At 38.6% G+C, this 14,743-nt stretch overlaps 1 protein-coding gene across 2 annotated transcripts in view; it reads left to right on the top strand.

Moving 5' to 3' along the window:
* CLOCK (clock circadian regulator) overlaps positions 1-14,743 on the top strand; it is an 88,948-nt gene that overhangs the window by 56,832 nt on the left and 17,373 nt on the right. For both annotated transcript variants that reach the window (XM_021707436.1, XM_008047831.2), the window contains 7 exons: positions 547-629; positions 1,157-1,263; positions 2,991-3,138; positions 3,750-3,825; positions 10,956-11,097; positions 12,265-12,365; positions 12,742-12,831. In XM_021707436.1, the coding sequence (XP_021563111.1) occupies positions 547-629; positions 1,157-1,263; positions 2,991-3,138; positions 3,750-3,825; positions 10,956-11,097; positions 12,265-12,365; positions 12,742-12,831 (747 nt within the window). The remainder of the gene's footprint in view (positions 1-546; positions 630-1,156; positions 1,264-2,990; positions 3,139-3,749; positions 3,826-10,955; positions 11,098-12,264; positions 12,366-12,741; positions 12,832-14,743) is intronic.

Here is a 14,743-nt window from a genome sequence, read left to right as displayed (position 1 = left end):
CGCCACACTGCTTTCCACAGAGGTTGCACTAGTTTACACTCCCACCAACATTGTAGAAGTTTTTTAAATACTTAGGACTTTAATATGGTCACTTAGGTGGTGAGAGGTAAAATGAAAGAATACATTTTGACTGTTAGATTTCTAGACTCTGGCCTCTTTGTATGTGTCCATTAATGAGATGGAAACTTGTATAACTGGGTATGAGGAGGAAGGCAATTAGTTCATTTTAGGACATATTGAGTTTGAGGTGTGTGGGAACGTTCAGCTGGAAATATGAACTGTAATTCAGGAAAGATATGAATCCATAATTTGGGCTTATAGGCCTATAAGTGAATGGAAAATGTGTAGAGTGGGAAGTACTCACCCAGAAGCCTGCATCTAAGGGTCATCTATTACCACATTCTTTAGTACTAGCAAATGAAAATGTGTTAAAAGTTTGTTTAGGGGAAAGTTATCTAAAAGTGACTTTTATGTTTAGCAGTATTTAGTATTCTTCTAAGGACACAGGAAAGTATTTCTAAATTTTAATTTTTCATTTATTTGTAGGAAATGTGCACTGTTGAAGAACCCAATGAAGAGTTTACATCTAGACATAGTTTAGAATGGAAATTTCTATTTCTAGATCACAGGTAACACTACTTTTAAATTCCATGGAAAGGTAATAGTCGTGTATATAATTTTTTACATTAATGGATTTTAAGGACAAACTTTTTTTCTAATCAGGGCTTTGAAATGTTACCCATATTAGCCAGGCACAGTGACTCACACCTATAATCCTAGCACTTTGGGAGGCTGACGTGAGAGGATTGCCTGAACCCATGGGTTCAAGACCAGCCTAGGCAACTGGGCGAGACCTCATCTCTACAGTCAATCAAAAAATTAGCCAGGCGTGGTAGCACGTGCCTTTAGTTCCAGCTACTTGGAAGGCTAAGACAGAAGGATTACCTGAGCCCAGGAGGTAGAGGCTGTGGTGGCCGTGAGCCTGCCACTGCCCTCCAGCCTGGGCGACAGAGTGAGACTCCAACTCAAAAAAAGGAAAGAAAAAAAAGAAACATCACCCATTTTGAAAAAGTAAAGCCCCCCAAATTTGATTTCTAGTTGGAATATTTCTTAGTATGGAAAAACTTATAATACTGATTATTTTATATGTAATTAGGGCACCACCCATAATAGGATATTTGCCATTTGAAGTTTTGGGAACATCAGGCTATGATTACTATCATGTGGATGACCTAGAAAATCTGGCAAAATGTCATGAGCACTGTAAGTAGATTTTGATATTTCTGATGATAATAATGTTTTTAAAATCATAGAAACAAAAGTCTTGTCCTACAACGGAAGGTGGTAAAATACTGATTTACAGTAATTTTTATATTTTTGAAATGTACCATAAGATTTTGCTTTATGTGTATAGCCAATCTAATAGAAATAGTAGATCAAATTTAAGTTAAACTTGTTCCTATTTTATATATTGCAGTTTATAATAGTAAGTACAGTTTTACAACAAGGCATCGAATACATCGTGTTCTGAAGTGTGTAAGCTTTATAGCTGGAACAAGAGAAGTAGAGTCCTTTGGAAACTATAATAGTATAGGCGAAACTTTTGGAATACTGTTTCATAAATTTTTATTTTCAGGCATGTAAGTCTTTCCCGGAACTAGGAGAACATTTGGAAAGCTTGTAGTAAATGCTTGGTATTGTTACCTGCTTGTGATTGTTACCTACTCCAAGGATACTACCATCTTACTATGCTGGGGACTATTCTAAGCACTTTACGTATATTGTCTGAGTTACTCTGCGTCACTCTTTCAGAAGGTAGATACTATTATTGTCATGAGTAAACTGAGACATGGCAAAGCTAAATACTCCACCCACAGCCCTATAGCTTGTTGGTGGCAGAGAGAGGATTGGCATCTAGGCCTGCTCTTTTATTTGTTTTCGAGGTTTGTTTTAAGGATAGGTTTTATTGGCGTCTCTGATCTTCCTTCACTCCTTCACTGCTGAGTATTCTCTAAAGCCTAGCTAGATATTTAGGATACTTTCATGATGCTCTATGCTGCTCTGGTACACCTCTTTATATGAAAGTGAAGCATTAGATATGGAAAATTTTCAGAGTAAAGTCATTTCAGCACAAAAGAAAACATTCACTCTATATGACGTGGGCACGAAGCACCATGTTGTGAAAAGACCTGACATATCCGTTCACTAACTGGATGATTTTGGACAGTGAGTTAATGTTTGTAGACTCAATTTCCTCAGAGACAGACTAGTCAGAGAGAGACACAGAGACAGAGAGGCAGTGAGAGAGAGAGAGAGAGAGAGAGGACTGTGTAGTCAAGGAAGACTGGGAAACACTTGATAATCTCTCAGAGGATTTTCACATACATTCGCATACCCAAGGTTTTGAGAAGACTAAAAACACCTATTTAACAAAAAGTTTTCCAAATTAATTTAACCACAAGCCCATTTTTTTGCTTAATATCTGTTAAAAGGCTTCAGAACTTAAAATCATCAGCACATGGTTTGGGAACTACTACATTTAACAGTTATTTCAAACAGTGAAGTTATTCTTATTTTAGTTAGTTAAGATTTGAAATTAAATGCCTCAAAGATGCTGTACCTGCCAGAGTATCTGGGGAAAAAAGTTCAGGTGTGATTACTTATTGTTGTGACCCTCAGTATATCTAGGTAGGAGGAAGTCAACAATGTGAATTTTTGAGTATTTGGAAGTTTATTGTGTATGAAAGGAGTAGAAGATCAGCAATGACTGGCTGTAAGCTGGGTACTGTAGAAGATCTGATAATTGCTTGGGACCATAAGTGAGCTCTAAAGACTACCATTTTCTTACTGATAGGTGTTTTTAAAACCAGAAAAAGAGTTATATATGTAGATTTTAATGTAAGTGATAGCTTTTGGTTAAAAGAAAAACCAGATTCTTCATAACTAATAATATGGATTAAAGAAAAAATATTTTTCTCTTTTCTCTTTAGTAATGCAATACGGGAAAGGCAAATCATGTTACTATAGGTTCCTGACCAAAGGGCAACAGTGGATTTGGCTTCAAACTCATTATTATATTACTTACCATCAGTGGAATTCAAGACCAGAGTTTATTGTTTGTACTCACACTGTAGTAAGGTAATAATTATTTTAGAGACTAATTCTGAGTTATAATAACATCCTATGGTGATTTTTGGTAATGTAATTTTTATATGATTTGTTAATGAACTACAAAATGATCTTTTTCAATTTTTGATACATCCTTTCAATATGTTATTAAATTTACTTACAGACATTATATATAAATATAGGCATATATAAGCACAATACATAAATATAGGCATGATGTAGATATATAATGCTTAACATAAATTTGGTGCTTTACAGCAGAAGTTATAACTATCATTTATGCACCAAAGCAATCATGTAAGAAGAAAACTGTAGGTAGATAAGCATACTCTTACTTAGCTCCTCTTAGTTTAAATACTGTGTGGCTATGGATCATTTATAATAGCATATAAAACTTGAAGGTACCTAAAAAAAATGCAATTTGAATTAAGACAATACACTGTAGATATAGTTTAGGTTTGTGTAGCACATAGAAAATAGTCTAGAATTGGTGGTGAACAAGTGAGGCACATAACAAAATATTTCATATACATATAAAACATAACTAAAAATGATTGCAGTTTTGCAGTATTTTAAATGAATAACCAAACACTAAAATTTGATTTTTTTTCCATTTATAGTTATGCAGAAGTTAGGGCTGAAAGACGACGAGAACTTGGCATTGAAGAGTCTCTTCCTGAGACAGCTGCTGACAAAGTATGTTTCTTGTCACTTTTAAAAATTATCTAAAATTTCTTTCCAACTAAAGCCAAGACTCAATAATTAATAGAAAAATAATTTATCAAATATTTTATTTCCTCACTGTGACAAGGATGTGATTATACGTTACAATTTTTTATTTTAACTTAATATTTGAAAATCTCATCTTCTAAAAAAATTGAACTTCCTGCCACTTAGCAATAATTGCTTGAGAGGCATTATCTGATCTCAGATTAGAGCTGTCATGTGTTAATTGCCGATGATGTACTGGCTAGGTTCTTTAACTGAATTATGAAATGTGATTTATTTGCTAGATATTTTTATGTAGTAGGTAATAGCTCCACTTCGAAAATACTGAAACTGAGGTTTAAAGGGACAGGGGAAACCTCCTCTAGAGACAATGGCTAGAAAATTATAGTTAGAATTTGAACTCTACTCCTTTTTGTTGTTGTTATATCAGGTAGAAGTGTAGTAACACTTTACTCCAAAACTTAGTGATGTAAAACAACACACATTTATTATGAGTCAGGAATCCAGGCACAGTTTGCTGGGCCCTCTACTTCAGTTTTCATCATGAGGCTGCAATCAAAGTATTGGGAATCAACTCCAAGTTAATCTGAAACAGAATCTGTTTCTACCTCACTCAGTGGTTGTTGGCACAGTTCAGTTCCTCATGGGAAGCTGGACTAAGGGCCTTGGTTTCTTGCTGGCTGGTGGTCAGAGGTCAGCCTCAGTTGCTCTACAGGTAAACCTTCCACTAGAGCAAACATGCAAGAAGATCCAGGGAGAGAAAATAACAGCAAGATGGAAGTTGCATCTTTTGTAACCTAATCATGGAAGTGATACCTCATCATTTTGATCTATTCTGTGCATCACAAAAGCAAATCACTAGATCCAGCCTATACTTGAGGGGGAAGGATTATACAAAGGCATGAATACCAGGAGATAGGAACCATTATGAGTCATGTCAGAAGTGCCTACCCCAAGTATTTTTAAAAATAGAAAATAAGTGGAATGAAAAGTCAAGAATCTATATAAAAAGTGAGTTAAATAGGCAGCATGCCAGGGGACAATATGGCAGATGTCATTCAGTCAGTTAGCAAACGTTATAGAGTACCTTCTGTGTGCCAGGCATAACTCCAGATGCTGAGAATGCTTTAGTGACTAACAAATGAGATACCTGCTTTCATGAATTCCACATGAAAGAACTTTCCCAAAGAGGCTTTGCATGTTGAGAGGAGAAGGACCCAGTAGGTTTTAGTTTAAAAATTTTTTTTCTGAGTAAAATGCTTGAAGTCTAGGTTTCCTTTTTAGGGCAGCTGTTATAAAAAACTGACGTAGGCTGAGCGTGGTGCCCACACTTGTAATCTCAGCAATTTGGGAGGCCAGGCAAGAGGATCGTTTGAGCCCAGGAATGTGAGACCATCCTAGGCAACCTACTGAGACCTTGACTCTACAAAAAAATTTTTTTAATTGTCAACTGTGTATGGTGGTGCTCTCCTGTGTCCCAACCACTTGGATGGCTGAGGTAGTAGGATCATCTGAGCCCAAGAGGTCAAGGCTGTGGTGAGCTGTGATGATGTCTCTACGTTCCAGCTGGGCATCAGAGTGAAACCCTGTCCCTGCCCCCCACCCAAAAAACTTGAAGTAATAGAGAGATTGTTCATTCTTGTTTCCTCTTTTTCCTTCATGCCAGTATCCAATCCTTGTCAATCCAGTCAGCCTTGCTTCCAGAAATATACTCCAGCCATATCTACTTTCTCATTATTAGCACCACGACCCACCTGGGGTCTAGGGAAGAGATCCATCTGAGATATTTTTTCAAAACGTCACTGTGTGGGTGGTTTTAAAGTCATGAATCTTAGTCATGGATCACCAAGGGAATGAGTGTGCCTTGAGCACTTCAACATAAGAGGGGAGGAAGACAAGAATCAACCACAAAGGAAAAATGGCTGGTGAGTTCGAAATAAAACCAGGAAAATAAGACATTCTAGGAGACAAGAAAAGAAAGTAAGGAGTGAATGGTCAGCTTTGTCAGGTTCAGCTGAAATAGGTTACATTATGAGTGCTGAAAACTGTGCGTAGGGTTTAACATTTATTTCATTTGTGATCAGTAATAACAGATTTGGTGGCGTAGTATGGGTGAAAGCACAATTAGAGTGGGTCTAAAAGAATTTTCTAGGGAGGAGGATATTACAGACAGTAGAGAGGGGTTTTGCTACAAAGAGAAGTGAAATGGGACAGTAGTAGGAAGAGAAAGTGGGCTTCAAGGGAGTTTTTGCTTTTAAAGGTAAGAGAAATAAGAGCATTCCTATATACCAATGAGAGCAATACTCTCAGTGAAATAGGAACCAAAGTTACCAGCTAAGAGTCAGGTTAGATGAAGAGTTGTTAGAGATTTGAAAAGAGAGGAACTGTTAAATGGTTGCATAGGAGAGTAGTAAAGTGAATGTTCTAGAGAAGTATAGTCTGGCAGGCCGAGTAGGAGCCCGTTTGAGGTTCTTGGTCATTAATTTAAAGTGAGAACAGTCACCATGTTGTGTTTCTTCAGCTATGTTCATCTGTGCAGGAGCAGACATAGGATAGATTAAAAAATTGAGTTTAACCAGTATTGGAGTTCTGCTAAGGGAATGTGTTGAAGGGAGATTGGAGGCAGGGAGTTGAAGAAGTTGAAGATATATGTAAAATAATGATTATAATAATTGATCATAAATTTAAGCTGGATAACAAGGGGCAAAAAGCTATAAAGTCCGAAGGTGATTGTAAAAATGTGGAAGAATCAGTGTATTATGGGTTCCACAAAAGCTAAAGGATTACTGAAATTGGGATACTAAAAGGAATGGGTAGGAAATATGGAAAACGGTGGCTAAAGGGTAGGTAAGATGCTTGACATTGAGATAGCAGATTTGTTCTTATCGGTAATGACAGAGTCTAGGGTATGATGAAGAATGAGTGGCTGAGGATGGGCAGAAGTCAAGATCTTTGAGGAGAAGACATCAAGGGAGGGAAGATCACGGTGCTGAATGTGCGACTACAGATTACCTTGGGATTAAGAATTAATGGGTGAAATCCTGAGCCAAGAGAATTAAAATGTTAATTCGGGTACCTAGGGTAGATTAACCACAGGATTAGAGCATGACTGCAACAAGAGAGTGAGTTATATGTTGAGATAATGTAAGCTTCAAAGCTGTGTGTTTGGGGGACAGAGAAAGGAGAAAATGATCTGAAAACACCAGTAGGGAGGACTTATTCGACTTCTAGAGATATGGTCTGAGGGTTGTGAGAGAGAAAACTTGTTACTGCCTGGTTTTAAGTGTCCATTTGAGCTTGGTGATCATTATAGATTGGTTATATGAGATCCTTGAGCAAGTAAGCTAGAAGAATAGAAAAACATGGTTTAAAGTGGCTTTTAATTTATACTAGTAGTTGTGCTTACAGTGTCCAATGATGACAAGGTACAGAGATTAAATTTGACTGAGGTAGGGTTAGGAAAAAAGTTATTGGAGATGAGTTAATAGAAAGTTCAGAAGCCAAAATAGGATATTGGATGATTCATCCATATGGATATTGAAATCCAGGAGTAAGGTCAGAATTGGAGTAAAGATTTTGAACATTCAAGTTTTGAGTCCAGAGGTGCTTATGGTCACTTGTATGTAAACTAAAGTGCCATCTTTAGTCTGCTGTTTATTTTTTTCACCCTTTTTTAAAAATATGTTTAAATACACATAACATAAAATTTACCATTTTAGCTAGACACGGTGACTATAATCCCAACACTTTGGGAGGTGGGGACAAGAGAATTGCCTGAGCCCAGGGGCTCAAGACCAGCCTCGGCAACTTGGCAAGACCTTATTTCTACAATAGATCAAAAAATTAGCTATGCATAGTGGTGCACACCTGTGATTCTAGCTACTTGGAAGGCTGAGATGGAAGAATTACCTGAGCCCAGGAGATTGTAGCTGCAGTGGCCGTGAATGTGTCACTGCACTCCAGGCTGGGTGACAGAGTAAGACTGACTCAAAAAAGAAAAAAAAAAAAAAAAAAAGAAAATTACCATTTTAATGATTTTAAGGGTACAGTTCAGTCTCATTAAGCACATTCACACTATTGTACAATTATCACTACCACCCACGGTCCAGAAATTTTTCATCTTCCCAAATTGAAATTCCACACCATTGAGCAATAATTTCCCATCTCCCATTCCCCTCAGTATCTTATACAAATAGAATCATGCAGCATTTGTCATTTTGTGACTGACTTATTTCACTTAGCACAGTATCCTCAGAGTTTGTACACATTATAACATGTGTAAGAATTTTCTTCTTTTTTCTGTTGTGTACTTCGACCATGTTTTGTTTCTGTCCAGTGGATACTTGGGTCACTTCTACCTTTTGGCTGTTGTGAATAATGCCGCTTATGAACATGAGTATACAGATCTGTTTGAGTCCCTGCTTTCACTTGTTTTGAGTATATACCCAGAAGTGGAATTGCTGGATCATATGATAAACCTATGTTTAATTTTTTGAGGCACAGCCATACTGTCTTCCTTAGTGGTTGCACCATTTTTACATTCCTACTGGTACTACACAAGAGATCCAATTCCCCACATCTTTGCCAACACTGGTTATTTTCTTTGTTTTTTTTGGGGGGTGGTATGTTTTATTTTGTTTTGTTTTTTGCAATTACCATCTTAGATGTGAGATGGTATCTCACTGTCGGTTTTGATTTGCATTTCCTTAATGATTAGTGATTTTGAGCACCTTTCATATGCCTGTTGGCTATTTGTATATTTTATTTGGTAAAATATTTATTTTGTCCTTTGCTCATTTTTAGTTGAATTGTTTATTTTTCATTGTTGAGTTTTAGGAGGTCTTTATACAGAGGGTGCCAAAAGAATGTATATACATTTTAAGAAAGGAAAAACCTGTATTAAAATTGTAAAACTCAAGCCAGGCGCAGTGGCTCACGCTGTAATCCTAGCACTTTGGGAGGCCGAGGCGAGACGATTGCCTGAATCCAGGGGTTCGAGACCAGCCTGGGCAACTTGGTGAGACCTCGTCTCTACAATAAATCAAAAAATTGACTCGGCATGGTGGTGCATGCCTGTGGTTCAAGCCATTTGGAAGACTGAAACGGAAGGATCACCTGAGGCCAGCAAGTTGAGACTGTGGTGGCCATGAGCATGCCACTGACTGTAGCATGGGTGACAGAGTGAGACCCCTACTCAAAAAAATAAAAATATAATACTCAATAAGATGAATACAAGTTATGTTTGACTTCTGCAATTATAAGAGGTGCTCAAAGTGATTACCATCACCATCTAAACACTTCTGATTAAGGTGAACATCTCTTAACATCTCTAAAAATGTATATATTTTTTGGCATCCCCTGGTATATTCTGAATATTATCTTCTTCCTATTCTTTTTACCAAGTCCTGAGTTGAATATCACATTGAATTGCAAATTCAAAGGAGCAGCTTCAGTTCTGCTGGGACATCTCCTGCCTTTTTTTTCTTGGTGGCGGGAGAAGTAGATTGAAGCCAGTTGATTAGGGTGTTTAGCAGTTAACTAAATTTTCGTGGGGTTGAAACCTACCAATCTAGTGAGAAGGACTTAGCTTAATAAAAGTAACTGATTTGCATTTAGTTGATGTAGAGTGAGGCTCTGCAGTCCTTAGGGAGAGAGAGTACAGGATTTGCAAATATTCCCTCCCATTCTGTGAGTTACCTTTTCATTCTCTTGATAGTGTCCTTTGATGTACAGAAGATTTTAATTCTAATGAAGTCTACTTTATTGACAAATCCAGTGTCATGAAACTTTTCCCCTGTTTTCTTTTAATTTTTATTTTAGAAGTGAGTTCTTACTATGTTGTCCAGGCTAGACGTGAACTCCTATGCTCAAGTAGTTCTCCTGCCTCAGCCGCCTGAGTAGCTGGCACTCTCACCAACATTCCTGACTTTCTGCCCTATGTCTTCTTCTAAGAGTTTTATAATTATAGCTCTTAACATTTTAGGTCTTTGATTCATTTTGAGTTAATTTTTATATATGGTGTAAGGTAGATTTCAACTTCATCCTTTTTCTATTTTTTTAAGTAGAGAATCGAACCAAAACTTTCTGGCTATAAAAAATAAATTTTCACCAGGCACAGTGGTTCAAGCCTATAATCCTAGCACTTTAGGAGGCTATGATTGCCTGATCCCAGGGTTTGAAAAATTATCAGGCGTGGTAGTGCGCACCTGTAGTTCCAGTTACATGGAAGGCTGATGTGGAAGGATCTCCTGAGCCCAGCAGATCATGGCTGTGGTGGCTGTGAGTGTACCACTGTACTCCAGCCTGGGCAACAGAGTGAGACTCCAACTCAAAAAAATAAATAAATAAATAAATTTTCATTTATTTACCTGATATATACACAGGAACTTTTGCCTTATTATGGATAAAAACTGATTGGTTGATCTAAGAACTGACCTCCCATATGACCCCGCAATCCCCCTACTGGAAATATACCCAGAGGAACTCAAATCACTCTATGATAAAGGTACCTACACACGCATGTTTATTGCAGCATTATTCACAATAGCAAAAACATGAAGCCAACCGTGCTGCCCACAAAAGAGGACTGAATTTTTAAAATGTGGTACATATACATGATGGAATATTACACAGCCATAAAGAAGGACAAAATTATGAACTTCACAGCAACTTGAATGGACTTAGAGTCTTTAATACTGAGTAATCTATCACAGAAACAAAGAACCGAGTATCATATGTTCTCACTCATAAGCGAACCTTGAGCAACTATCGTAATACTTATAAGAAAGGGATTGGCAGTAGTGGAAAACTGCCATGGGAGGGCGGGAGCGGGACTGGCAGTAGTGGAAAACTGCCAGGGGAGGGGGGCACACCTCATCAACAAGGGTACCTATATAATGAACAGGGACTGGCAACAATGGGAAACTGCCAGGGGAGGGGAGCACACCTCATCAACAAGGGTACCTGCATAATGAACATTTGTATACCTAACCCTGAGTTGTGCCCCATTACATTTGGTGGAAGTTTAACAGTACTGCTAATTTTAGATCTCTGAACTGAACTTTTTTTTTTTTTTTTTTTTTGCTCTATCTCCTTAGAGCCAAGATTCTGGGTCTGATAATCGCATAAACACAGTCAGTCTCAAGGAAGCATTGGAAAGGTTTGATCACAGCCCAACCCCTTCTGCTTCCTCTCGGAGTTCAAGAAAATCATCTCACACGGCAGTCTCAGACCCCTCCTGTGAGTACCCTTGCTTGGAAGCAGACTTTCTAGGCCAGGCACAGTGGCTCAAACCTGTAATCCCAATATTTTGGGAGGTTGAGGCGAGAGGATTGCCTGAGTTCAGGGGTTCGAGACCAGCCTGGGCAACTTGGTGAGACCTCATCTCTACAATAAATCAAAAAATAGGCCGGGGTCAGTGGCTCAGTCTGTAATCCCATGCTTTGGGAGGCCGAGGTGAGTGAATTGCCTGAGCCCGCGGGTTCGAGACCCGCCTGGGCAACCTGGCGAGACCTCATCTCTACAATAAATCAAAAAAAAATTAGCCGGGCGTGGTAGCACGCGCCTGTAGTTCCAGCTTCTTGGAAGGCTGAGGCGGAAGGATCGCCGGAGGCCAGCAGGTCGAGGTTGCGGTGGTTGGGAGCGGCCACTGCACTCCAGTCTGGGCGACAGAATGAGACTCCAACTCAAAACAAACAGACAAACAAAAAAATCTAAAAATAAGTAGCGTGTGCCTGTAGTTTCAGCTACTTGGAACACTGAGGTGGAAGGATCGCCTAAACCAAGCAGGTTGAGGCTGCGGTGGCTGTGAGCATGCCACTGCACTCCAGACTGGGCAACAGAGAGACTCTGACTCAGAAAAAACCAAAACAAAACAGACTTCCTTTAAAGAGAATCCTTCTGAATTGTTGTAACTAATATCAGCATTTCTCATCAGACTGCTTCTTTAAAGATTGTACATTTCTAAAATTAACCTTTAGCAAAGAATTAAGTTCATCAAGTAGTCTCTAAAATATGTAAATTGTAATGTTGGTGTTGTTAAGTTGTTTTTAATCATCTCTCAAAAATAAAGCAAACTATTTATTTATTTTACAATAAAGCCAGTAAATGGTCTTAGGTTTTCTTTTTAGAAGTTTTTTTAGTGTCTTTATGAAGACATGTATAATTGTCTCTAAATTGGCAACTTTTTATGTTTAAAGTTTTCCCATTCCAAATATTTTGTCCTTATAAAAATAAGTAATGACAATGAATCATCTTATTATCATGGATTTCACTTTCATTGAATGATTTAGGAAAATAACTCAAAACATAGTTCTGTTAACCAAAATACATTTTGAGAGTAATCTTTGAAACCTGTATTTAGTAAAGTGCTAATATTGTGTGTTCTGTTTTATTGACAAACTTCAGCAACGCCCACAAAGATTCTGACAGACACGAGCACTCCGCCCCGGCAGCATCTGCCTGCTCATGAGAAGAGGACTCCAAGGAGGGCATCAGTTAGCAGTCAGGTAAGCTCATCAGTGAGGATTCTCCTGAATAAAGATTTATTAGAAGGGAAAAACTTTTGTCTAAATCTTCAGAAATTGTTTCATTATCCCTTTCTGTGAAGATCATTGAGGATTGTTTTATATCTAAGTTTAAATATCAGTTGTCTTCAGTTAAGTTCACATAATTTTTATTGAGAGTTTGTGCAAGGTACTGTGCAATTTCCTTGGAAGATGAGAGGTATACAGGGAACAGCCTTTCCAGTGTAGAGGAGAGACATAGCTGCATTCAACGAACATGAGTCGGAGGCAGTTTGTCAGTTCGAGGGTAGGCATATTATGCTAATGTTTCACTGATGAGAATGGAAATTGCTTCAGTGTTATTTTTTATTTGCTCTAGTCCATCAATTCCCAGTCTGTTGGTTCGTCATTAACACAGCCAGTGATGTCTCAAGCTGCAAATTTACCAATTCCACAAGGCATGTCCCAGGTATTGTTTGTTTGTTTGTTTCAGTTGAGTATTTAAAAACGATAAATGCTGTTAAGCTAATATAATTTTTTAAAGACTGGGTGCATTGGCATGTTACTGTAGTCCTAGTTACTCAGGAGGCTGAGGCAGGAGAATCACTTCAGCTCAGGAGTTTGAGACCAGCCTGGGCAACATAGCAAGATCTCATCTCTAGAAAAGTTTTTATAAAAAGCGGTGTGTGTGTGTGTGTGTGTGTGTGTGTGTGTGTGGTTATAGATGAAATGAATTATAATGGAGGGCATTTAGAATACCTGGGGACGTTTTTGATTGTCATAATGATTGTGGGGTACCACTGCTAGATGTCTTTCAGGATGCATGACAGTCTTGCACAACAAAGAATTGTCCATAACACCTCTCATTGAGAAACGCTATAGACATGAAACATGAGGGGTGACCCAAAAAAAGATGGAATTAATTTATTAAAAATGGTATATATATTCTTACACGTTTAAATTTCAGTCACCTTCAAAGTATTCTCCATTTGATGCAATATACCTATTGAGACGTTTTCCACTGCCCAAAACAGTTTTTGAGCTTGTCGATTTTGATGCCTTTTAATGCTTCTGCCGTTTTTTATTTTACCTCTTCCTCATCAGCAAAATGTTTCCCTTTGAGGACTTTTTTCATCCAGGGAAACCAAAAAAAGGTCACTCAGGGCAAGATTGGGTGGATAGTGAGGGTAGGGCATGGGGGTCATGCTGTTTTTGGTCAAAAACTGCTGAATACTCAGTGCGGTGTGGGGAGGTGTGCTTGTAAATCATTCATCATGAACTAGGCAAATACTTTGAAAGAATCTCCAAAAAAAATTTCACTGAAGCTGAACACAGCCTCTTACAACAATGCTAGCTGGTACACTGATGTCGATGGGTTCCTAGAACACTTATTTAGTGGTGGAAACCTGGTCAACAAGAGGCCTGCCCTCCAAAAAATAATTCTGTTTTTTTGGTGTTCCTCCTTGTGTATATTAAAGATGAAATATAGCTGTTCATTTTTATTTTCTTATGAATATTGGAATAATTTAGTAGTTTTATTTGTATAGGTTTTTTTTTTATTTGGAGTCTCAGTCTGTCTCCCACGCTGGAGTTCAGTGGCATGATCACGGCTCACCGCAGCCTTGACCTCCTGGGCTCAGGCAGTTATTCTGCCTCAGCCTCCCTAGTAGCTGGGACTACGGGTGTGCACCACCACACGTGGCTAATTTTTAAAAATTTTTTTGTGAAGATGAGATCTAGCTATATTGCCTAGGCTGGTCTTGACCTCCTGGCCTCATCTCACCCTCCCAAAGTGCTAGAATTAAAGACATGCGCCACCGTGCATAGTCAATATATAGGATATTTATTGAGTTCTTGTGTATTAACAGATACTGCAGATTCTGATGGTACAAATCTTTAACAGCTACACTGAAAGGCCATTGCATCTAGAGGGAATGACAGATACATACAATACCATGTTATATTGTCTATACTCCAAGCATGTAGGACCCTTAATGCAGCCTGAGGAAGTGAAGGAAGATGTTCTAGAGTAAGTCCAGAAGGAGGCCTAGCGGTAGAAATTAGCAAGAAAAGGGGAGTAGTTCTGAAAGTGGCCATGCGACTTTGGATCCTGACTTCCAACTTGTAATTTATGATTACACATCTTCAGTGCCTCTCAAACACGTAGAAGATACTACCAAGCCAGGCTCGGTGGCTCAGCCTGTAATCCCGCACCTTGGGAGGCTGAGGTGAGTGGATTGCCTGAGCCCGCGGGTTCGAGACCCGCCTGGGCAGCGAGACCTCATCTCTACAATAAATAAAAAAATCAGCCGGGCGTGGTAGCGTGCGCCTGTAATTCCGGCTACTCGGAAGGCTGAGGCGGAAGGATCACCGGGAGCCCA

This window comes from Carlito syrichta, unplaced genomic scaffold, assembly GCF_000164805.1.
Source record: "Carlito syrichta isolate Samal-C Ts95f unplaced genomic scaffold, Tarsius_syrichta-2.0.1 Scaffold117951, whole genome shotgun sequence".
NCBI lineage: Eukaryota > Metazoa > Chordata > Mammalia > Primates > Tarsiidae > Carlito > Carlito syrichta.
Note: the sequence above shows the minus strand (reverse complement) of the source record. Positions and strands in the feature narration are given on the sequence as shown.